The 25,776-nt window shown below is 41.4% G+C and overlaps 1 protein-coding gene and 1 long non-coding RNA gene across 7 annotated transcripts in view; both read right to left on the bottom strand.

The window, feature by feature from the left end:
* Positions 1-206: 206 nt before the first annotated feature.
* On the bottom strand, positions 207-12,361 carry LOC308072512. The gene is made up of 2 exons (XR_013931686.1): positions 5,209-12,361; positions 207-5,128 (listed from the first exon to the last, which is right to left on the bottom strand). It is a non-coding gene; the product is annotated as an uncharacterized lncRNA (long non-coding RNA).
* Positions 12,362-14,249: 1,888 nt separating this feature from the next.
* PER2 (period circadian regulator 2) overlaps positions 14,250-25,776 on the bottom strand; it is a 51,424-nt gene continuing 39,897 nt past the window's right edge. For all 6 annotated transcript variants that reach the window (XM_080409487.1, XM_080409486.1, XM_080409484.1 and 3 more), the window contains 7 exons: positions 25,429-25,602; positions 24,916-25,176; positions 22,701-23,548; positions 20,042-20,228; positions 19,334-19,526; positions 17,583-17,733; positions 14,250-16,703 (listed from right to left, as the gene is read on the bottom strand). In XM_080409487.1, coding sequence (XP_080265613.1) covers positions 16,554-16,703; positions 17,583-17,733; positions 19,334-19,526; positions 20,042-20,228; positions 22,701-23,548; positions 24,916-25,176; positions 25,429-25,602 — 1,964 coding nt within the window. In that variant the 3' untranslated portion in view covers positions 14,250-16,553. The remainder of the gene's footprint in view (positions 16,704-17,582; positions 17,734-19,333; positions 19,527-20,041; positions 20,229-22,700; positions 23,549-24,915; positions 25,177-25,428; positions 25,603-25,776) is intronic.

The following is a 25,776-nucleotide window of genomic DNA, read 5'->3' as shown; positions in this document are numbered from 1 at the left end:
AGAGCGCTGGGCTGGCTTTCTCTGGCTGCCAGCCTCAACCCTACACTACTGGATCTGCCGTCTGAAGGTGTTGCTCATACCCAGCTGCAGTTCTAACTTCAGAAGTGCTAGGCAAACCCTGTCCTGGGGCATGACTTCACAGGCTTTTTGGGTTCGGTGGTTTTCTTTTGTTTTGGTTGTTTGCAGTTGGGGTTGTTTTTGTTTGGTGTTTTGTTTTTTTTTTCTCTTGAATGCAGAGTTGAAGAGCGTGCAATGGATTTGGAAAGTATTCTTTGAAATTAAAAAAAAAAAAGTTTCCAGGAGGCTGGGGAGGGACACCCAGCATTCTTGTATGTGAGGTTTGACACCTCCCCTGTTACTACCTTTGGGAGATGCCAGGTTACTTATGCTGTGATAATACCTTTCAGAGAGCTGTCATTGTACAGAGTTAAAACAAAAAGGATTGTAAAGTTGCTTAATATGTGGAAGTTCCCAAACACAGAACAAGCAAGAAAGGAAACAACCTAACTACCAAGGGACTAGACATGTAACTTTCTTTTGTTAACAAACCCTATGGAATAATAAAAATGGAAACTTAAGATACCGGTAAGACCTCTCCTTTGTAATTTTCTTTAAGTTACCTGAGGTGGGTGTTCTTATTCAGATGGCCATCAGGTTTTTTGGGGCCTTCTTGTTCCCTTTTGTGCTAAATTCCCTTTGAACTGGGGGGAGAAGGGCAAAAAAAACAGCTGAGCAGAGGGAGGTGAGAGCTCCTCTAGTGACCTCTCTGCTTTAGGGAGGGAGGTTAGCATTTTGAAGTGTAAATGAAAAAGGAGCCTGAGCCACTTGCACTAAAAGTAACACCCTACAGACAAGATGACCTCTTAGACTGACCCTGCACCTCTCTCTCCCCAGCTTAGGGCTGGGTTTATTTTTATAAAGCTACTTCCCTGAGGTATCACATGTTCAATACTCAGCTCTGCACTTCTCTCATTACCTTGCCACAATCACCAGGGGAAGTTCACACATTACATACATGTTGCAGTATGTTACCCTGCTACGCTAAGACAGAACCCCTTGCTTTTACCACACCACTAAGACTGAGCCCCTTGCTTTTAACATCTAGAAAACATTCCTTGCTGTAAGGCACTGGGAAGGGGGTGAAGCCACAGCCTCCTTCCTTGACACAGTAACACAGCCCAGGCTCGCAGCAGCAGCACGCACACACAGCAGCCTTAACGCTGCGGACACTTGCCTGAGCTGGCTGTGTGTGACAGCCAGGGCTGATCCTGAGCTGGTGCAGCCGCTCCAGCCCCTCCGCAGCTGCGGGAACACCGAGGCGGCTTGCCTTGGCTTCATTTCCATGAGATGAAAGACCCTCGGGTTAGGGCTCTTCTATAACGCTCCTGTGAAAGCAAGTGCAAATCCTGACACTTTGGTGACAGAAACACAGCCAAGAGTCAACATAAAAGTGGCAGCTTTGGCTCAGCAGTGTATACGGGGGCGAGGGGTAGCAGCAGAGTCAGCTCTGCTAAAGCAGCATCACCGCCGTTTTGCTTAACTCCTCCTGTATCGACCCTGGAGAATCCAAGCTGAAGCTGGCCTTCCCCATTTATCTGCTGCTCCCTTTCCTATGTATATCACTGCTAGTGCTGCTGCACTTCCCACACCTGGGGTAACCCACACAGCTCCCTGCACATCTGCCACAACAGCTGGAGACCCGGGCTCATCACATCCACACCGCTGCAGAAAGAAATGGGCAGAGGGGCTGTGAGCTTGCTGGCCAGAGCCAGCAGCTCTCCCAAAGCCAGGATGGCTAGGAAGAGCCACAGCAGAGGGCTAATAGCCCCCTTCCCCTGTGCACTTTCTCCACCCTTTATTAGCTGAAAAGAAAAAGTCAGGTCAAAGCAGTACTATTAGGAAATTTTTTTAAGCATCAAAAGCATTTTAGAAATGTGCTAGCAATATTTATTTTTTTTTTTTAAATCCACAAATTAGGTTCACAGAAAGTTTACATCCTCTGATTAGGTGTTGCTGGATTTCTCCATTTGCATTTCTGTACCTTACTGCAAAGGTGTCAAATCTGACACTTCCCTGACAAAGGCAGGAAGAGGTGAGCATTTCAGGGGCGGGACTGGGGAAGGGGCAGTGGGAGGGAAAGGTGGTTTCCAGCAGCTCTGATGAAAAACCAGCGAAGCCTTTTCAAGTTCTTCTTTATAAAAACTGCCTTTATTCTTTTCCATTCCAAAGTAATACGAACAGACTATCTGATCTGACAGTGCACCGCCTTGTAAAAGGAGACAGGGGCAGTGCACTAACAGGAGGACTCCCATTTGATATGCAGTGGAAGAACAGAAAGAAGGGCTCGTTTTCCCTTCTCTTCGCATGTCAGTCATTCACACCTGTTGCAGGGAAAAACTGCTCCTTGTTAGACCAGGTCAGCTGGGAGGACTTACGGTTCAAACCTTCTCCTGACCTCCTGGCAACACCACCAGGGCTTTTGTTGGAGCCCTCTGGCCAGGAGGCAAAAATCAAGCTTTCCAACTGCCCAAATCAACTTACATCTTCCTTTGTCCCCCACCACCAAGTATCACGTAGGTCTCTAGAGATCTTCATCTCCAAATAAACACATGTTTCAGTCTCTATTCCAATTAAAAAATAAACCAGAAGAATGTTATTCATAATTCAGCCCAGCCCTGAGCAGTAGGGTTAGGGAATCCGGGCATAATGGGGGAAATTTCTGCTAAGCAGGCAGTTCATTCCTGCCTGTGACAGACAGCTTACAGTTCTTACCCTTGGAGATGCCATCAGTAGCAGTATGTTATTGAAAAAAGGCATAAAAAAGAATGTCTTTCTCAAAGAGGCGTGGTGGGATGAGTGTTGGTTAATCCTGGCCCCCCAGTATTATCAGGTAAACTCTCCACAGATAACACCCCCAAGGGGCCGTCCCGTCTTGACATCGCCAGCTTCTTGCTCCACAGGTGGGCACAATGGTTTGAACCAGGTCATGGAAAACCCAAGGATCCAAACAACCCACTCATCCAGCTGTCTTAACAGAAGCCTATCCCACCTCTGCTTCCCAAGACATACTTCGGAAGTCTTGAATAAGACAATGAACTTTCTTGCATGAGATGCCTGGTTCCAAGTTGCATTTACACTCCTTCTGATAGAGATTTCCTGAGGCCACAGTTACCTAAATGGATGTCACTAAACTATGCACTCCAAGCCTCTCGGCTTCTGCATGAGCTAAGCTAAAGAGGGGGAAAAAAAATAGTCTCCCTCCTTCCATGGGATTTTTAGCTCCCCAGACAACAACAGCATTTCATTATTGTTCTCAGCAAGTGCAATTCATTGCACTGCACTTAAAGAAGGTTAAAAAAATATTAAAATCAAAGCCTGCACAGAAAATATTCAAACATGAAAATACACCTTACAGCAAGAGACTTTAAGCTTACAAGATGGTGATTGAGGGTAATATGATTAGTTATACTGCATATACGTATGTTATATTGTTCACTTACCAGCTGAGGAAGCCATGGGTTCAAAAAGTCTTTTAATTCCACAAAGTAGAGCCTGGAATGCCAAGAGCTAGGTAGTGGGTCCAAGCTGTTTGAGATGAGAAGGGAAAAGGTTTAAATCAGACACTGGAAGAAGCCATGAAATTTCCCTTCTCTTAGTGTCATCAGGTCAAGTGAGACAGAAGAACATCCTTCTAGGAGCAAATACAAGTTGCTTTGGTTGCAAACAAAAACTCCTTAGTAAAACAACAACATAGGGCAATTACATTAGATGATCCCTTCTGGCCTTAGTTCTTAAGTCTAAAATTACCTCAATTTGTGGTTTTTTGGTTTTTACATTGATCTCAGGCTAAAATATAGGTTGAAAGCACAGCGAGTAGTTTTCTTTGCCCCTGAGGAAGTGCAGAGCTAAGGTATCTTCAAGCACGTGTTTGCAGACGGCTTCAGGAATTGCCCAGGTTTGTTCACCCTCAGCTGAACTCTGCTTTCCTGGGCCATCTAAGTACAAAGTAGAGCAGCCTCATGGAAAAATCACCCAAGAGGCAAGTATCCTTCAAAATGATGTGCCTGTTGAGAGGAAACTCCTGGGCACCAGGCAGAGCCCGAACACCCACCCAGAGGTGGGTTTCCAAACGGGGTTCAGCTGCCAGTGGCCCCCACTGTGGAAGCCTCGCTGTGTGTTGGGCTTTGCACCGTCCGTGACTCGGGCACACCAGTATAGCTTCGGAATTTCATTCTCCTCACCCTAAACCGAGCTCACCAGAACCAACCCGTGCCAAGCAGTCACTATAAAACACCTTCTACTGTCACCCTTGCAGGTGGTGTTCCACAGGCTGAGAAGGGGGGGAAAGCCCAGAAGACACACATCAGCTCTACCACCAGCCCCATCAAGCTTTTCCACCGACTGGCAGAGGTTCTTCACAGCACCCACATGCCTCACCAAGGTCTGAATCACACCAGTTTCTAGCAAATTCACCTCCTTTGGGCCTGCAGATGCTATTTGGTGTTTGTGACCAGCTTTCATAAAGCAAGGGTGTCTTCATTACTCGCAGCTGACCCCTAACACGGGTGGTACCTACCTACACATCGCCCCTTTCCAAAACAACATACGCAGGTTCCTTTCCCACCCAACGGACCCTCAAGAGATGCCTGCAGAGTACCAGGAGTCTATGACTGCGTTACACACACCTGAGCCTCGTCCAGGTTCCTTCTGTCCTTCAGAGGCAGATGAACCAGGCAGAAAACAACTGTGACCCCCCTCGTCCAGGCAGAGGGAGAGCACAGCTTCTTACCAAAGTCTGGGATTCTGGAGTAAATCTCCACCGAGTAGTTGCTACTCTCACAGCAGCTGCAAGCCTTGTTACCCCTCCATTCATCCAGCAGTTTCTTAATAAGTTGACCCAGGTTCTCAGTGAATTCCACAACCGCAGCCTACAAGTGAGCAATGACATGCTCCTCAGGAGCTTTGGGGTGCCTGTACCGAGCACCCAGGACATCCTCTATTCCTGGGAAGCTTCATATGAAGTGGCACATAATTTGCAAAGCTCCTGAATGTGCTTGGTCTTCAAAAGAGGGTTAAGACCCAACGGGCACATCTACTCCCCACATCATAGGGGGGTGCACAGGAGCAGCTGCCCAGGGCAGCACTGTCCCATGCACAGGAGGGACAACCATGCCAGGGCAGCACTGTCCCATGCACAGGAGGGACAACCATGCCAGGGCAGCACTGTCCCATGCACAGGAGGAACAATCACGCCAACCCACAGGTCCGTGCAGCTACCCCTCTGCTGCGTGTGCTACCAGCAGCACCTCACTACGTAGTGGTGGCCACGCAGGCTGCCACGGAGCACACCAGCTGGGGTGACTCAGGAACACCCGGACAGACCGTGCTTTCAGCTGCTGCAGGAAGCAGGAAAAATGATTCACATCCTTCCAGCCAACACCGAACCAGAGTGTCACTGCAAGGCTAGAAAACTCCAGTGACAAGGGGATTCTTCAAAATACAATGCAAAATCCCAAGATCCTGATGCTCTGTGCTTACTCAGGAGTCTGTTCCCACCCCGGTTCCTTCCCAGAAGCACCACTCCTCTGTTTGTGAAATTATAATCTACTCCCTGAACCCCTTTTATAAAAACAAAACAGAACAAACTCAAACCAAAGAACACCAGCCAGATTCTTACCTCTTGGCTTTTTGCTAGAAGGTCTATTAGCTGCACTTCCAAAGAGGACAAGTAGTAATATCTATCTGCTTGCCTTAACACCTTGGGATTTATTTAATTCTTTTGAAGTTTAAAAGATGCAGCAAAAATATTATACTGATATGCCAGTTGCTGCAACCACCAATGACATTTTGCTCTTGTACAGTTCTAGCAAGGCTTCACAAAGAAGGGAGAAGTATTATCTCAGGTCTTTTTGAGGGGGAAAGAGGAAATAAAAAGAGAATTTGCCAACCTGTGTCTTTTGTGGGTTTATACAGTTACACACCAATTTACAGCTGTTACAATCGATGATTTTATAGCACAGCTACAAGGGGAGAAACCCTGCGAAGGTGCTGATGAGAAAGCTTTCTTATTTGCCAGAGGAACAAGGGAAGGGGGCTACAGTGAAGGACACTCTATTTAGACGAAGAGGGAGATTGAACCTGCAAGGCCAGAGCGTTTCCTTCATCTCTAAAAACTGTCAGGTTGTCCCTGAAATAAAGGTTCTTCCTGCCAGTCGCAGCAGTGACTGCTGTTGAATATAGTCAATGACTTCTTGTGCTTTAATTTGTCTTATGCATGAAATTCAAGTAAATATACTCAAAGCAAGCAAAGGCTTCTCCATTTCCTAGGATGGAGTCTGCTGCCGGACACTCCTCCCCTCTATTCTCTATTCATGCGGTTTGGATTTAACTCCAGAACCAATAAATGAAAAATTGCTCACCTCTTTCTCAAGGTAGGGCTTTTATTGCCTAACTAGCCAATTCAGCTGAAAAAAACCTCCTAAAAAGTTATGTTCTGAAGTCTCCTATGACTATAATATTGTAAGACTCAGGTATTGGGCAAAAAACCTTTAGCCTTTGCATAAATAGCAAGTGTTGTCGTATCTAGGGGGCATGACAGATGCATACACTCCATCTTCTTGCTGTGTTTGGTCATCCAAACAGGTTTTGGAAGTCCCATCCAACCCTGAACACTTCAGAGACAAGTTCTCCCAGGCCATCCTTGCACTGACCACTCTGACTCTGCCACACACGTGCATGTAAAATAGATGTAAGTGACACAGGCCAGATGGGAAATGAAATATGCAAGCAAACATAATCAGTGTGGTTTAAAATCAGTAGATCAGGAATGAAAAAAATGCTCCGTGCATTCAAGCGTTGTTTGGTTTGGTTGTGCATTTTTTATTCTTCCCTTTTTGCTCCCAAATAGTGTGCTTGCAGCATATTGCCTGCCTGCTTTGGGAAAATGGATCCCCGCAGCGCTGGTGATACCAAGGGAATTCTCAAGCATTACCCCCCTTCCCTTGAATACATTAGATGCTACGCCGAGTACTTTTACATCTTGTCTATGCACACAGGTGGCCTCTTTAGTCTGGCGATCCTTCTGTTAGTTACTTTTACAGTCCAGCATATACAGCCAGCGCCAGAACAGAGTCATTCAACACATTAATCACCTGTAACAAACAGGTCCCGGCCAAACAAGAAGTAAGGAATTCAGCTGTGGATCCCAGTTCATTTCACCACTTCTGGGAAAAGCCATCAGTTTGTGGGCAAGCCTCCAGCTAAGTGTGTTGCCTTCACCTTTCCTTCATTTCTCATTGGGGAGAAAACCAAACAAAACTGTTGCTCACAAGACACATCCCTTAGAAATGTAGCAGAATCCAACAGGGCAATGGGGAGGGTTTGGCGCTCTGGCCCGAATCAGAAGTTTTTGACATCTGGCCCTTTCCATTGCTGAAATGCATCAGTGTCCAGCCTCACTCCATTTGTTGTTAGAAACCCACTAATGGGCAGAAAAAAAAATCCTGACTGCTGGAGAATAGCAGGGGAGCCCACCTGGTATCAGCAGCCTGTTTTCCGTAGTGCTTGTAACCATGGCATCTGAGCTGCGAGAAATAAAAACCGCACACCTTCAAAAGCGGAAGGGCTTCCACTTCCCCTGCGCTTCCCCTGAAACAAAAAGAGTGTAATTTTTTACATGTTTTGTACTTACTGGTTTTGGTTTTAGAGAACATTCAACACTCAGAAACTGTTTAGACAAAATTATCTTACACGTTGCTCTGATTAAAGCCATACATGGATCCGAGTGGTCCAATTACTTATTTGGGGTTTGGTTTTCAAAGACACCTGAAGTGTCCAGACACATCATGTTGATTTAGCTCAGTTTATAAACACTACCTTAGAGCCCAGATCTGTATTGAGATTCTGACAAATTGGGAATGTACCTTAGCAGAGAACCCGGGTGGACACAGCCCTTTGTGGGGTTGGGTTCTGCAAGCTGGAGCTTCTTTTACCAAAAGCTCTAAACATCACTTTCTCTCTCCTTCTCCTGAAAAAAAAAAAAAAATTTCTCCTTCTTTTTGTCTAGACAGGGCAATTCCAACCTTCCCCGTTTTGACAACTTTCTCATTTGCTATGGTCACAGCTCATGGGGGCACACAGGTTTAACCCTGTGCCTGCCTTTTGTCTCTGTATTTTAACAACTCCCCATCTCCGTTCAACTAAACTGTTTCTAAAGGTCCAAATATCCACATGGCTCAAGAGACATTTGGCTTCGTCTCTTTCTCAAATTCTCTCTCTGAGAGGGAACTGCTACATCTCACCCAGAGAAAGATAAAATTGTGTTTTGCCATTGATAAAACTAGTTTTAAAAAGGTAGCATTACGTGATTTCAAAGAAGAGGCAGTGCCCTTTGGAACCGCGTTAGTATCCTCTTCCTCCAATTCTTTCACGAAAGTCACAAACCAGAGCACAACCACCCAAATGTTTCCAGAGCAGCAAACTGTCACCTTCTATATATAGCCCAGGTGTCGCCGTTCAACCCCAGCCTTATCTAACAGGCTCAGAGGTATGGCAACACACAACGCTTGGAAGGCTGTGGGTACGTTTAATTGCAGCAATTGACTCGCAGTAAGTTCTGGCAGTCAGCCTGCCGTCACTATGCCAGTCGGTAAAGCCTGCAAAGCCTGGGGAAGGCTGTTCGCATCCCTCCACGTGAGGAGAGCCCTGCAGAACAACGGGGACTTTTCTCTCTCCATTGAGAAACAAATTCTATATATCAGAATGTTTGAAGAGTCTTCTTTGGAGAAGGCTGAGTAAGACTGTATAAATCGACTCGGTGATAAATACCATCTCCATTTAGAGACCTTTCGTAAAACAAATCTGAACACAGCGCTACGCTTCCCGGACCTAATGCACTGCCGGCTCATTCAGACACAGGGAGGATTTACATTACGGTGGCCAAGATACCCCAGCCTTCCCCTGCATGGCTTCAGTTTGTCCCCTCGGAGGCACTACGGGCAGCCTCGCTGCTCAACAACTTCCTGAGCATTTGGACCCTTTGATCCTGTCAAATACATTCAAAAAGACCCTACCTGTAAAGCCACTGCTGGCAGCGTAATGAGTAAAAGTTAACGCCATAAACTTCACAGGCCTATGAACGCTAAATTAGGTGACAAAGGTAGTCATATATCACTTCGTCAAACTAATTCTGTCAGTAAGCGAAATCTGTAAAAACCATTTACAGTACACAGCCTAGTTCCATTTGTATCATTCTGCTGTGAAATCAATTCAAGGCTATAAGCTGTTTGCTCAGATTAGGATACCGGCACCTTTATTTTGCTAACCTATTAGCTAGCAGACTATCAGAAAAACTTTATTTAAAAAAACCAAACAAATAAACAAACAAGCAAGCAGATTTTCCTCAGAAATCCTTGAAACTTCTGTTCGTTAAGACTTGAGCATCACCCCAAAGCGGCAGAGCACGGACAGGGAAGGGATTTTTGGTGGACTGGCAGGACTGACAGCACAACGCTGTGTGTGCTTTTGTAATCAGGTCTTTGTAGTTGATCTCATTTAAATTATTATCATATTATTATAGTTATTATTAAAAGAACATTAAATACACTTCCTGACTACATCCACAGCTTTAGGAGCCTTCATTTGAAGTTGTTTGGTAACCATCTTTCTGTACACATGTAGCTAAAGGCAATGGAAGAATTTCCCATTTCCTTACGCGATGCAGCAATCCTTTATTGCTGTCGTGCGATTTCAGCTGTTACAAATTTACAAATGGTAAAATATATGTATTTATATTTGGATTTGCCTCTGAAAGGAGGGAAGGCAAAAGAGAACTTCAAAGCAACTAACAGCGAACAAAAGCCTCCCAGCCTTCAGCCGCCGCAGGGAGGTGGGGTTTCCGAAGAGGTATGCATCTTCCTAGGCATCAGACCACAACAGAAGGCACTCACTCCTCCTCATCCTCCCCTCTCCCCTGCCCTCAGCAGCTGGGACAAAGTCTGCTCTATTCACAGGCAGGCAGCAGCTCTTCAGAACACAAAACCAGGAGGGGCTCGCAAAGACAACTGCGTATAGACATTGGGAAGAACTCCCGGTGGCCACCTTCTTCACATTGTCCCTTCCTTCTGCATTGTGTCACACCATATGCTTGTTTCAAGGCACAAGTTGCAATCCTTCAGAGGCTACTGCTGGCCCCAGGCTGGTAAGCCAGGCTCTGCAGGAGGGCCTGAAGGCTCGCAGAGCTCAGCTGCAGGGCTGGGGCTGGTCCTTTACACCGCTCCAGAGACCACCTTACAGCCAGAGTAGTTTCAGGCCATTCTTGGGTTTTCCATGCCCTGATGCAGACACATATTTTTCTTCAGCTCCATTATTTCCTGGAGATTTATATTTTTATTTTTATTTTTTAGTAAATCAAAACCTCATTTCACCCAAACAAGAATAGAAATAATTATAGCAGATAGCTGTTACATTGCACAACAAAAAGAACACAACAAAGTTCACTTAAATACCACCTAATACTAAACTATACTAGTTAGCATAACAAATTCACATGTTCTGTCACTGCAAAATAAAAATAAGACATTATTTCTTAGGATTCTCTATTGCTCCAGAAACAAACTACGTATTATAGGACTCTAGAAGCAATAGTACCTCTGCATTGCAGGTGTTTTCACTCTTAATTGCTTCGCACAAAGAAGCTGGTCTGCAATCTAATTAAATTTAGAAACCACGAGAAAAAGAGTTTTCCAAAATACAGCAAGGCAGATTTCTCAGTGTTCAAAATTCAAACCGAAAGTTAAAGAGAGGTGGGAGAAGTTTATTAACACCAGCATAAGAACAGTGCTGAGGCCAATTTAAGTATCAGCTTCAGTCTTTATACGCTGCAGGAATTCTGTATATGCCCCCAACAAAACTGCAAACACTTCAAAGCCAGAGAGGTGCAGGAGCCCAAGTCACAGCACACAGAACAGACAGATAGTTCAGATTAAATTATTAGTATAAATACCGGTGTCCAACCCACACCACGGACGTGGCTCTTACCTGCGAAGTTGAAAGGACGGAGTCTGTCTCGCCAGGGCGCCGGCCGCTCCAGTCCTACCGCTCATCTAAACTGGAACAGAGCGAAGGGCAGGGCACTCAAACCTTCTTCTGCTTCCTGCAGCTCAGAAAATTAAAAGATTAAAGCCAACTAGAGAAATGCATTTCCTAAATTTATCCAGCACTTTTATGATCAGGTTCCTGGGTTTTCTGGTTTCTAGGTTTGGTTTTCTTTTGTTTCCCTTAGGCAAAAAGGCCACAAGAGATTCCAAAGGGAGTCAGCTGGTGACAACAGAAGGGAAAGCAGCAGACCTTACTTTAGATAAGCAATGGCCAAATAAATTTAAAAAAAATACAGCCAGTATTTTTCTTGGATGGAAGTACAAATTTTGAAATTGACAGTGCAACAGCAACGCGAGCCATTTACTTTTAAGACCATTGTAACAGTGTAAAGAAGGTAATAAAGTCACTATATTCTGTCTTACTGTATTAATACACAGACCACAGAGAGTACACCTTGACAGACCCTGGAATACCCAGGAACTTTGATCCATCCTTAGATTTGTCTCTTTTTACCCAGTTCAGAGCAAAGCAGCACAGCCCTCAGGCTGATGGCGTGAGGGCTCCCCCACTGAGCCACCCCCCCCCGCCGTGGCAGGTGCTCAAGAACTGTCTCATTATTGCACTTCCCCACCCTGTATTACACAGAAATCATTGTACTCACCACTGGAAATGCATCACAGCCATGCCACGCACCTGCTCAGCTGGGTAAATCCAGTGCTGACAACAGCTGTTCGGGGGGTTGGTTTGTGTTGTTGTTGTGGGGGTGTCGTATGTGGGGTTTTTGGTTGGTTTTGGTTGTTTTGTTGGGGGGTTTCTGGTTGGTTTGTTTGTTTGTTTGGGTTTTTTTAAAAGATGTAAACACATGTCCTGTGAGCAACACCAGAAGCAAAGGGCCTGCCACCTGAACTGCTCTTTCCCAGTGCCTCACAAAACCCAGTGCCTCAGCTAAAACCCACTTTCTTTATTAGTGAACAGCAAGTGTTATCATGCTTCCGTTTGTCCACTAAAGTTTAACCAGTATCCATGTGCTGCCACAGCAGCTTCTTTTTGTCTGCAACTACTAGCTATAATCCAGAGCCAGAAATACACTACAATGAAGCCCCATCACACACAATCCTATCGCACGTAGTAGCCTGGTGCACCTCAGATCTTTCAGCAGATTCCAAGAGAAATACACGTGATTAAGAGTTCAGTTGTGTTAGTTTCTACCCAGAATTAACCTTCTTTTTCCACTTAGGAAGCCTAGAATAAGTTGGGGTTTTGTGGGTTAGTGCGAAGCACACTGACAAAGTTATTACAGCCTTGTGTACCCACCCCTAAAAATACTGTCCTCTTCCACAGCCTCAAGGAAAAAAAAAAAAAAAAGAGCTGATAAGTTGTTCATTACCTGGTAGATTGAATCATGTTCCTAGCCACTTGTGAACAAGTAAACACTGGAATTTCTGGAACTTCCTACAAACATTAATCTCCTTTTAAGCCATCTGTCTGTCACTTTGCCAGACGCACGCAACTCATTTCACCATGTTCTTTGAGCCAGAGGCTTGTCAATGCGTTACGTTCTTTCCAACCTTGTCGGAGAGACGAAAGAACAATAAAGGATCTTGGTTTTCAGGAAGGAGAGCTTTTTTCCCCCTCCCCCTCCAAATTCATGACAACTCTTAAGTGGACTAAAATCTGATGCTTTTCCAAGCAAAAAGTCTGTATTTACATTCACTGTCATTGGGCCAACAACTCTTCCCTGTGAATTTTCTCATCACCTTATTTGAAATTCAAGCTACAGATCTTCCCCTTTACATCAAACAATGTCACAGCAAATTCTACACCCCCCAAATACATGAAGAGTAAAAATAGGGTGGCCAACCTGGCAACTACAATCACAGGACACCAGTGACACCTAGGGGCTACTGAGCTGTGAGAAACTCTGACGAAGCCAACACCCAACAGCTCTGCAGCGTAAAGCAAGCATTGTCCGAGTGCTGACATACGCACATCAGCAAGGAGGAGAACATGAACACCTGAAGTCACATTTAACTCGTGCTCTTATTACATTTACAATTACAAAAAATTTACCAGCAACAGAAATAACTGTGAAACATCACCTGGTAATTTATTGCATCAGCAGCACTTCAGCTCTCCCAACGTTACATGTTCCTTACCAAAGCTTACATCCAAATGCTAGTGCAGTATCTTCTCTGCTGAGCTGCACAGGTAGCACGTGTATGTGCATGATGCTCAGATTGGCAGTTCTGTAAACTGCTTCATCAAAACATCTCTCCCCTGTATGTTTGGCTAAGCAAGGAACCACGGTGCTGTTAGGAAAAAAGTGTTTTCAGACTTCACATACACAGAACTGCTCATGTATTTAGGGTCCATTCGGAAGACTTCAAAGGCGCTTGGATGATGTGTTGAACAAGCATGCTTTAAAATGCATCTCTCTGCAACAGCGTGCACAACACTACAATTCTACCCTCGGTGTGAAGGCAATTCACCTGTGTGGTGAACTGTTTTGCAGTACAGAAACACCTCGATTTTGCAGCTCACAAATACCTGGGTACCCCGCCCCATGACCAAAAACTAGGGTTTACACCAGCTTGTTCTGTTTAAAAAAACCCTCAAACCTCTCAAAACAGAGTCATGGAAGAAAAGACCAGATGAGGGTCTCATAACTTGAGTATCCTAAACTGGAGGGGCGGTCCAAAGTAGTAGCATCCCATATCCACTAAACTACATCTCTGCTCAAAGTGAGAGAACAGCAATAAGCCTCCCTGCTTTCTCCACTCATCAGAGTATGAAACAAGAACACCAACAAGAAAGTACACTAGCTTGATGAGTTTCAGCAACCTTCAGAAGACACGACACTTCACAACAGAGGAGTAATAATCATCATACAAAGCAAATTCAAGGGCAACAACTGGAATTCTCTACCTCTAATCTACCAGTATAAAACCAGAGAGCTGCAGGAGAAAAGGTATCCATAACTGACAATAAACAAAACAAAAAGGACGACACATCTCCTGGTGCTTTTGAACAACACACACACAGAAACCAGCTACGTATGCTCTTTCAGGTAGTACGTTTGCACATGTTTTCCAGTAATGCATATTTTTTTGCTTCTTATATGGAGTAGAAGCCTCAAGGAACAAAAAGGCAACTAAAAATATATCTGTTTTATTTACCAGTTTTCTAAAAAGCAAAGTCATAAAAATTAGTCACAAGTGGCAAAACCAAAATATATTGCACAGTGTACAGAAAACATTGTTGACATGTTGACAAAGTGTCATCACAAATAAATCCTTTTACAACAGTTTGGAAAAATTACAGCTTCAGAATCTTATCTATAAATGGAGGCATGTAGATTTAAAGTTACAGGAAAATATTTTAATACCACCCTGTAAATGCAAACACTTTAAGGATGCAAGATTAAGTCTGTAGGTAAGCACATCCACAAAATGCTCTAAATATACTTTTCTCTTCCTTTCACTAAGTTATGGTTACAAGATGGTCATCAAAAAAAAAAAAAAAAAAAGAAATGAGAACAAATAAAAAAAGCATGCTAAAGCAAAGAAGTTCAAAGTGGTTGAGAAGTCCCTGAAAATAATTTGTTTAATTGTGATGCACTCCTTTTATATAAAGCTTTTACTTTTCCCAAACCCTGGTCCAATTAAAACTATTTGTGTTTACATGTAGAAACGGAGTATGTTTAATGTTGGTATAGCTGCACTGTTCCATTTATGATTAAAACATTTAATACATCATACTTGAACACCAACATTTTAAAATTTCTCATTCAGTTTATATTTACATATATTTAAGTTTGACTTTGCTAAGCTATTAAAGACAGGAATCAGATCTTGCTGGGTAGTGCTTCACACTACATTTAAGATACTTTTTACATTGTGATTCTACTTGTTTCACAAGTTCACACACTCTGCTATCTGCAGAACCCGTCTCCAATGGAAATTTCGTCATGACACTGTCCAATTAATAACTAATTGCTTTACACAAATTATTTCTTTCACTAAGCAAATACCAGCCACTTCTGCATGTTTTTGGTGGTGTCCGATCTAACTTTGCATCCTCTTTGTATGCAAAGAGAAGTATTTTTATAGAATGAAAATAACCTTAAGTTTCAGTGAATAGAAATTTTACCTCAATAAAAAAAGGAAATGCTTTCCATGAAAAATATTTCAAGACAAACAGATCAAAGTTATTTGAATTTCTCCGTATGTTTTTCACCCCAAGACCTACAGCTGACATCTAGCACTACTGCAACTAAATGTCCTTTAACTAACCAATATATTAAAAGTTGCTCTTTTGTGTTCTCTTCCCACATCCAACACATAAACAGCACAAGAACATGAAGTACACATACTCAAGTCAATACAATCTCAGAGGCATTAAAATTAAATCCTTGACAGCAAAGGATTCCAGCCACGCTAAGTTTTTTAGATTATGCAATTCAAATATAGTGAAAGTCAACACTATTCTCAAAATCACTTTTTCATAAGAACTATCTTCAAGTGACAAGAAATGTCTAACCTTCTCTTGCCACATGCAAGTTTGATGCTTGCTTAGCTACACAGGAAAAACTGATGGCCAATCTCCTGACAGAACAAATCAGAAATAAAGGTTAAAGTTGTACCAAGTTTTGTTTAACAGTCACTGGAGCATATGCAGTCATCCTCTGTGGTCTTAGTTTTTAAAATCTTTAAGCATAAACATTTCTTGTGTATAAATTCTCAGAAACGATGCTTCAAGGTAATAAACAGTTCATAGTATTGCAGCGTCCATTTAAATAAAAGGCTACAAAGTTGTCAGCACTCGTCTATACGTACACATTCACATGAAGTATTTTAACCCAAGACCATCTTTCAAAATTAGTTCAACATTTCTCTTGGACAGAAAAGGTTCTTACATTCAAAACTATACAGGAAACAAAGAGGATGAGATCAACTGGTATGAGAAGGGCAAAATGTGAATTGATTTGTTTGAAGGTTATTTCTACAACTACACTGGACCACTTCAAATATTAAGAACAATGCTAAAGAGCCACTAAGCAAAACTGCTAGAACAATTTATAATGCTGAATCATTATCAAAAGGAGAATTGAAGAACTGTATGTATGTAGGGGGATTTTCAGTACTCATTAACCCACTCTACAAAAACCAGTAGGCATCAATGACAGTTCCTATAGTTTATAAAGAAATACTTGAGGCATATAAGTGCAAAATATGAGTCTTTTTTAAAGAAAAGCTATACCATCTTCAACAATGTCCTTACTGGGAAGAGATTGCCACCATTTAAGAAGAGATTCATTCACAAGTGACTCTTCTAGAGCAAGAAAAACCACACATTTGTTTTTATGAACCGGATTCATCTCGCTGGACGCAAGACTAAAACCTTTATGGATCATCACTGTAGTTTTGAAGCAGCTTTGAAAACAACAGGCTCCAAGGCTATGCTTGTTCTTCGCTGACTTGACTCAGGGAAACCAAGTTGTTTTCCCCACTGTCTTCAATCATTTCATTAAGGTCCATTTCATGGATTTCTTCATCATATGATGTATAAAAATTGTTCTGTATATTGTCCTCACAAAAAATACATTCCTAAAAAGAAGAAAAAAAAAAAAAAAAGACACACTCATAAGTCAAAGGAAAAAAAAAAGCAAGAAAGCTTTTCCAAACAACAGCCCACTTGCATATGATCCCCGATTCCAAGGGAGCCTTTACACCCATGCTGCAACTACCAGATATATTCCACTCCCCAACTTTTCCCCCACAAAATCATTTTATAACGTGTAGTGAATCAATGCAAGTACTTGAGAACTCTACTGGAAGCAGTTCTGTCGGAGAGCATTTACAGCGCTGACATTTTACATGCACTTCCAATCACCTTTTCCTCCATGTGATTACTAACCCTGCAGTACTATGCTCGTGTCAGTTGCAGTGCTGAAGAGACTGATGCCATCAGGTGTTTGTGTGTGAATAAGTAAAACAGACAAAACTGCTAGGAGGCTTTGTTTTGGTTTGGTTTTCTCTTTTCTTTTTTTATTTTCTAGCCATTAATCTATTTCTAGAATTAAAGCAAGAGATGATCCTATGTGAGAAGTCTGATATAAAAAAGGACCAGCATATTCCCATTAATTTTGTACTTCCTAGAAAGCAACAGGCATAAATTTCTGTGCACAAAATACAGATTTTTATGTAGTGAAATTTCTGGCTGTGTTGATAAAGGATTTCAAACATACACAAAAATTTAGAAATAGGAAGGAAACTTCTTGTGTTGTATTCATCAATACTTTAAACTCCCATTGGAAAGAAGGCTTATGGTAAATTAAATCAAGCCAAAAAACACTGCATGGAAGCTTGAATTAATTTTTTTCTCTGCATAATTGACCAAGCTTTCATAGAAACAGGAGTGGAAAAATCTAACATAGGCAGCTAATAATTTAAGCAACGCAAAATAACCAACTCATTTAAACTTACGGAATTAGCAACAGTTTTTGGCAGTCCACCTTGCTGTATCCATGGATGAACTTCAATAAGCTCTCTTTTTTGTTCTTCTGTAAATTTTGGCTGTAGTTTCTGCATTTGCTTTAATTTCTGCTTATCTTCTTTTAAAACTGTTTCCAAATCTCTAAAATGAAATGTATTTAGAAATTGAGCTTCAACAGTTTCTGGGCTTTACGCCTATATAAGGTTACACAGTCAAACACTGACATTTTTAAAGACTTATTTTTGTTCTGGAATGTTAAGCTTACAAATCATATTGGAAGAAAATTAAGTGTGGTTACTTCAGCAGCTTTCTGCATTTGCAGACAGCTTTAACACATCTGTTGGCTCCTTGTCTTTTCAAATCCCATCAGTGAAAACAGTTTCCTTAGAGCTATTCAGGCAGCACCACTGGTGAAACCATGAAGAACTTGTTTCCCTCTGCTGCTGCTGCACCAAGTTCCAAGTTCCCTCTCACTAGGAGGACAACCCAAAATGGACGCTAGATGCATGTATGAGATAATAAAGCAGAAGTAGTAAGATATGTTTAAGAAGGTCATCAAGAAAGGATTAAATTTCAGGACTGAGAGGGAGAGATTTACAAAATACTGCTCTATTTCAGTAGTCAAAGCTCTCTTCCCCCCTTGGTGCCACACCTTGATTCAGAAAGTTAAAAAAACCCACCCACACCACACAAAATATTTACAAGCTGTATACCTCTACAAAAGATGACAATAAAAAGCATGTTCCAAGAAACCCAGTACTATTTCTGCTCCTTACAACAGGCCTAAGACAGGTTGGCTTTACACCTCTCTCCTTGGGCATCACACTGACAGTAAGCTTAACTCTTCTTATCACAATATCCTGTTTTGTATTATTTTCTCCTTGGCAGGCTTTGCTACTCTTACAGTCTACTGGAATTGCCATCTATAGCTGTCAACTATTAAGGCTTCAAAAACCTAGAAATGCCAAGGTATTTTTAAGTCTAGGGAAAAGTTCTGAAGTTCTTAGATGTTCTTTATTTTTTCCCCATCATTCCTGTGCTTCCGTATTTCGAAAGCTTGTTTTCCTTCCCTTCCAAAAGGCATCTTCACTGAAACTTCCTATTCCTTTCAAAATACCATTCACTGCTCCCAAGAAATATAAACAAGATGATCAAAAAAATACGCATACTTGTCACCACCTCTCCCCCTATCTGTCTTGGCTACTGAAGCAAAGAATAATTTTTTTTTTAATAAAGTTTTCCTATTAGAAGCCTTATGATTTTTACCTTCTGCTTCCCTATTATATTTGGATAGGAAATTATGGAAAAGAATGAACATGTTAATAACGCAGGGGAAAAAAACCACCAAGCCACAAGGCAGAGAAAGCAGCGTGCCACTGAACGTGGCATCTCAAGGACAACTGCCAGGGTGTACAGATTTTCCACACTACAGACCATCATGAGATCTAGGCAGACTTGCCAGGATCTATTAATCAGGCTACAAGGATTTCTAGTTAATTTCAACTCAGGTAATTGATCTAAAAATACAGGTAAGCTTAATGAAAAAATTTTCACTTTTTGCAAGCTTCTTGTGTAATATACAAAAGATACAAAGAAAGCAAGAACTCTTCTTGACACCAAGCTAAACATTAAAACCTATTTACTTCTATTGAGACAGAGATTCAAATATATTTTTCTTTCTGTTCACCCTGCTCCCCCCAACATAAATGCAGTTCATGAAGGACTACAACATTGGAATTACCGTGAAGGTATCTGGTAAGTCATCATAACAGTGTCATCTGTGTTTGCCATCAAAAGCCATATAGGATCCTGAAGGACATATTTAATGAAGTGCTCACTTTCTTCCATTTCTGCCTTCATTTTGGTTTTATGATGATTTTCTGAGGAATCAATACTCCCGAAGTATTTGCTGGTATGACTAGTTTCACTACTACCTTTAAAAAGAAAATTCAAAGTTTCATTAGAAATTGTCAAATACATAAATGATCTGAATGCTTTTGAAAGTAAATATGATTAAAGAAAACTGAAAGTGTAAATACAACCACTATTTTATTTGGCTTTTTAATCAGAGGGAACTTCTAACCCTAAGTAACTGCACTAATATTTTTAAAACTCAAATCCTCAAGATAAGTCTGCACTACATTTCAACAGAATGATTAGTTTGCTTAAATTAAAAACTCTGAAGTGAGACATGGAGTAAGCTATTTTCATTTAGGTATGGCAGAATAATAATATATTAATGGCTATTTTACACACACTTAATGGTTCTATATTGTAAATCAAGGCAACAAGAAACATTTTCCTGTTATGTAATAAAAAAGAAAGAATAAACTATACAATGAAGATTAAAGATAATGAAGTTTTTCCATAAAGTACTTGATATTCAAGTGGTGTCCGCAATCCCTCATGCTCCAACTCTGGCAGCAAGTACCATCTTTGGAATTGTTACCTGTTCTGCTCCCTGACATGCCACAGCCATTGGATCCAGACCCCAGAGATTCAGCAGCTGCAGACACACCACTCCCTGAAGAAGCTGAACCAGTGCCTGAACACGCGTCTTCTTGAAGTAAAATGTCAAGCAGGACACTAGACATTGAGAGTTCATCACTATTTTGAGCATCCATTGGAGATTCAGCCTAGTAGTGAGGAGGAGAGTGGGGGGAAAAAAAATAATGAAAAAAATCTCAAGGCTATTTCGTTACTAATCATTTACACTTAGTTTTAATCCAATTCACTTTATATTCTAATATATTTACACAGTTATTCAAAGACTGTCACCAATAACATGTGCCAAGACCAACTGAGAAATAATAAAGTAGACTTATAGGCAGACAAGTGGTCTTCCAGTAATAACGAGATTTGAATTCAATTTATCTTAAAATAAGAAAAAAAAAATCATTTAGTGAGGATGTAAGGAACGTGTTTGCTATTCAGTTTTGCCAGCCCCTGCTACCCTGGACAAGTCAGAATTTATCCAAGCCACCCAAGACAAGCAGTTGCTCCTACTATAATCTACTTCAAAGAGATTTGCACCAGCGGTCCACCACTGTTACTACTCTCAAAGCATGATGAAAAGGAAGGTGTTCCCAGATGCAAGCTTCCTAGGCAAGATAATATATTTATGTTTTTAAGGGAAAAAGCATTAACTACACTGACTTCTAACACAAGCAAAACCTCACTGCAAGTCAGTTTGAAGACTAAATATTAGAAATTAAGCTTGACAGAACTTAGCAAAATACATAATAATGGAAAGCACTAGCTTTACCCTTAACACATTCCTGAACAAATACCCATATTGTCTTCATTTTCCAGTAAGTGATGAGGAAATTAGAGAAAGCTACATTTTGCAGGATTGTAAGTTATGGGAACTAACAGTTCAAGGAAATTCAAAAGAAATTGCCAGCAAAACGGTTACTGTAAAGTTTTGTAATCAAGCCTCTTTTTATTCCAGCTGAGGCATCTCAGATAAGTTACAGGCTGTCACAGACACACTGCAATACCACAGGACAAGTCAAAAGTTTTTTTAGTCAAGATTTCAGAGCTGTTACGTAGGGCACAGAATACATTAGTACAAATACGGCACCGGAGGCATATATCCTTGGAAATTTCTCCATAAGTGACATTTGCACAACTAGTATGCTAGAGAATTTTTTAAAATGAAAGCCAGATGTATTTGCTCTCAAGATCATAAGATAACAAGCTTGTAATAACAGAATGTGACAAGGTTTTGTACTGTATCAAACAAGTTTGGAAGCTTCTCTAGCAAAGTATAGATATAACAAAAATCCATTTCTCTCTGTTCTCCCTCTATTCGTCCCCCTTAAGAATCACTATCGAGAATAATAGGTAAAATAAATAATCTGGAAAATATCCTGGGAGAAAAGTTTAACATGGAGATTAAATGCTCCCCACAGCGTGAGGAACAAGCTTTTTCAGAATTTTTTCCTTCCTCTTCCTTTATAACTTCTAATGTAGATACATGCTTATGACTCACTGCGCAAAGAAAGTAATCTTAATCAGCTGCTAGCATCAACACTAACAATGCTTTTTACTGATTACTTAAGAGTAACTTAGTTCTCAGGCACTCCTAAAAGTAAAAGCCACCCCCACCTTCCAACGCCTGCTTTTTTTTTTTTTTTTTAATCATCAGTAAATGCAAGTTTTACTTTGTAACTGCACCATTAGGTGCAGAGACCAGTTACAAACCACAGCACAAGAAAAGCAGGAGGGAGAAAGGAGCCAGTCTAAAAGGTTTAGACAACTCCATCCCATCAGTGACTTGGCGTTTATAAAGACATGCTGTACTGCCTTTAAAAAACACCAATATTAGACTATATATTTCTGTCACATTAACCTTTAGGACATATTGCTCCAGCTGAAGGTTCTGTAAGGTTATCTGTTGAACGGATTCCACAAATTTGAATGAGCCAGAAAAATAAAAAACCCTGAAGTTGCCAAATAGCTCGGCACAGTTTTAGTGCACCAAACAAAAAAGTTATGGTCTGCAAGTAACAATCCATTCTTCCTTTACTTTGGTTGCTTGCTTGTAAACAAAGATGTGATTTTATTTTAAGTCAGCTTCTTTCAGACCACTTAAGGATTATTTCCTCCTTCCACACGAATTCACTACCCCAAAACTTTTTGCTAAAAATTAAAATGATCTTATTATTTTAAACCTATTTCACTGCTTTTCAGTGGGCTTATCCTTAGGTTTTTTTAAAAACTGGAACAAAACTGTCTCAGGATGTATTTCCAAGCTTCCTAAAGTAACTTTAGAAGAACAAGGTGGTTTTAATTTTTTAAAAGTTAAGACCATTCTAAGGACTGGATTTAATGGTTTATTCAGGCTGCTGAAGTTTGAATTTACTAACTACAGTTGTGAGTCCATCTCCTGGCATTATATTGACCAATTACTGTCTATCATTAATAAGCAGGTCCCAGAAGTGAAAGAACTGAAGATGATGTAGCAGAGACAGAAAAGGTTGAGAGGTGGTGGTGGTGGTAAATTATCTATTTTAGGTATCTACGCATATTAACAACTTCAGATACATTCAAGAATGTGAATACTTAAAAAAACCAAACACCACAGAACCCATCAGCACACTTACTGGTAAGGATCCCTTTCCACTACAGTTATCAGTTGTCACGATTTTGCCTATGGCTCCTTCTTCACTTAAAGCTCCATGTAAACCTGCAGGAACTCCACTTTCTGCTGTTTTTGTGGTTTCTTCTAACTGTAGAAGATTCAGAGGAGAACTGCACCTTGACTGGAACAGAGGTGGTGAAGCCTGCTCTTGAGGACCCACTGACTGTGGAGTGCAAGAACGGGATGGCTCATTTCGTGGCTCTGCGACAGGAACCTTTTCACACTCTGCTGGCGGATTATAATGGAATGGCTGCGTTGGAAAAAACGCCTGTTGTGGGAAAGGGCTGGGTGTAGCAAACGTTGGCTGTGTCGGAAATACTGTCTGTGAAGAGAACGTGGAATGGGCAGGGAAGGTGGGCTGGCTGTGGTAAAGCGTCTGAGGTAAGTTATGGTTCATCTCTGGGTAGACATAGTTGGGGAGCACAAGAGCTACAAGAGGTGTCATGAGGGGCGCAGAGAATTGGGGTGGTTGCATAGGGCAAGTATTTCCAGATTCTGGCAACTGATTAAAACCAGACAGTGAAGTCTCAGGAGCTGGTGGCACAGTCCCTGCTGCTGGAAAAACAGGAAGCGGGTATGCAGGCATAACCGTGGGAAAAGACATCGCGGAATAGCTCGCTTGTGAAGTGTCTGATGGTGACCAGGCAGTAGTATTTAAACCTTGAAGGGGGAACCGATGGGGGAATTTAGTTCCAGAAGTTGTACTGTCTGAAGACTCCTGTGGTTTAATGCGCTTGGATTTCCTGTTCTTTCCACTTTTCTTCCAAGGCTGATCTATTCCAGAAGTGCCGTTTCTCTGTCCACGGCCACCTGTGGGGGAGGAAAAAAAAAAAAAAGCAGGCATCAGGAAGGATTCTACTTGCAGTCTGATGGATTCCTTTTACCTTGTCAACCATAGAAGTTGCTCAGAACTGCAGCTCTGGACCTAAAAGGAAGCATTTGGGAAGGGGTCAGGTTCATTTTACCTCTAGCACAAGAGCTGAGCTAACTGGGCAATCAAAACCACGCTGACACACCGTGGAAGACAGCAGCAACGGATCAATTCAGGCTCAAATGTGTGTCACCCAAACAGCACAAAGCTGCAAAAGAGTGGCTCCCAGAGGGTCAAACTTATAATTACTCCAGCAATTACAACGAAAGCAGTATGGGACATGACTGAAAGCATTTCTAGAGTGTTAAGGTCATGCAGGTCTGTAATTGAAAAAGGTGAGTAAAAAAAAAAAAGCAGGAGATGAAGTACTGAAAGAAAAAAAAATTTGAGGGGCAAAAAGCATGCTACCTTTGCAACCTTATTTTAGGAGAAACCTTCACCAAACGACTCCTCCCTAGGTGAGGGCTGTCAGTTCATCTGATTACAGATATGAGAAAAATCCACAAAATACCTCTGGCACCAAAAGCTGCTCAAATTTTTAGTTTGTCTAAAGCTTATTTAGATAGGCTGAAAGTTTATAGAGTATAAAGAATGCAAGGGGACTAAAGGGTTCCAGAACAGGTTTCCTAAATCAAGTACCTGCATAAATATTTAAATAAAAAAATGAAAGATAAGAATCTGCAAAAAATGCTTAGCAGTGTCTAACTTCTGTCTCAAGTCAGGTCAAGACTGAAACAGGAACAAAGTCAGATCAGTATCAAGCACTTCTGAAAATGCCACCGGAGCTCCTAGTCCTAATTAACAAAACAACCTCACCATTACAGCTAGCCTGTGCCATTTCCATCCCACTGATCACATTATTAACTTAAAGGCAGCCAAACAACTATTAGATTGTTTCACCAGTTACATAATAGTGGAATGGGGGACGCTGGATGTACAGTGAAGGGGCTGAAAAACAAAATCACAAACCTGAAAAAACCACAGGTGGAAAGACAGGAAGAAAAGCAGGGGAATAAAGCATAGATGCAATAAAGCAAACATGCTAAAGCATGTTTTTTGTCTCTTGAAAATGGATGCATAACAGTAGTAGTATAGTAAACAGAGAAAAATCAGAACATTAGTAACTAAAGTGTCAGTTATTACATTAAAAGCTATGTTCTACTCTCAATCTTTGAGCAAAACTGATCAGAAAGAATTGTTCTGTGGACTTTAAAAATAGCATGCAACTGTCACTATGGAAATGCTCTCTCAACAGGATTTACTTCCTATATAAATAAAAGTTTTATTGTGAAAACTATTGCTGTACCTCGTTCACCAGGCCGTCCTTTTGGTTTATCTTGCAAGTAGTAACTGCAGTGGGACTGAAAAATATTAAAGCTCTTTATTTGTTTAAACTTATTCAAAAAGCTCTGCTCTTCTTTTTGTGTATGCACTGCAAGGACTTCCTTTGTAAGTCCCAGTTTTTTAAATGGCTCCTTTTCTTGATTTACATGTGCAGAGCTGGATGGAGGGGCAAGAAGTTGGCCATCTAAGAGTTCTGCTCCACTTGGACCATCTTCTATCATTTCTAGAGAAACAGGAGGAAAAAAATAAAGTGAAGAAAGCTCTGTATATGCATTTAAGCTACGACAATCCTGTAATAATTCTGCTGCTAGTTTAAGATACACATTCTGTCCCTATTTATTCCATTTCCATAGGAACATTTTAGCTGTAAGAAAAATACAGATTACAAGCAGAAGCTAGCTGTTCACATGTCTGAAGTTTACACTTGCTTGCAATCGCCATTTTGGAGAAAATTTTAGCAAAAAAAAAATCATACCCAATTCAGGTTGTGGTTTTTTGTCTCCAACGTGAACAATGGTGCTACTGTAGCTGCATTGACTTGTGAGAGACACAACACTTTCAGGCTTGCCAGGTAAAGCCAAAGATGTTAAGTGAGCACCAACCACTGGGGGACCACTTGATTTACCAGATGCCTTCAACACAGCAGGATCTATTAAATGACAAAGTTGTAGTTTATGAACATAAACAAGAGCAAATACAAGTTATATGCTGCTATGGTTGCAAAACAGTAGAGGCTAAACTGTGCTTGACAAGACACAAGATTAACATGCTACTTTACTTAATGCATTCCACCAAGAACATTTTAGGAATAGAATGACTTCTA

The sequence above is a fragment of the Falco punctatus genome (genome assembly GCF_963210335.1).
Source record: "Falco punctatus genome assembly, chromosome: 13".
Classification (NCBI taxonomy): Eukaryota; Metazoa; Chordata; class Aves; order Falconiformes; family Falconidae; genus Falco; species Falco punctatus.
Note: the sequence above shows the minus strand (reverse complement) of the source record. Positions and strands in the feature narration are given on the sequence as shown.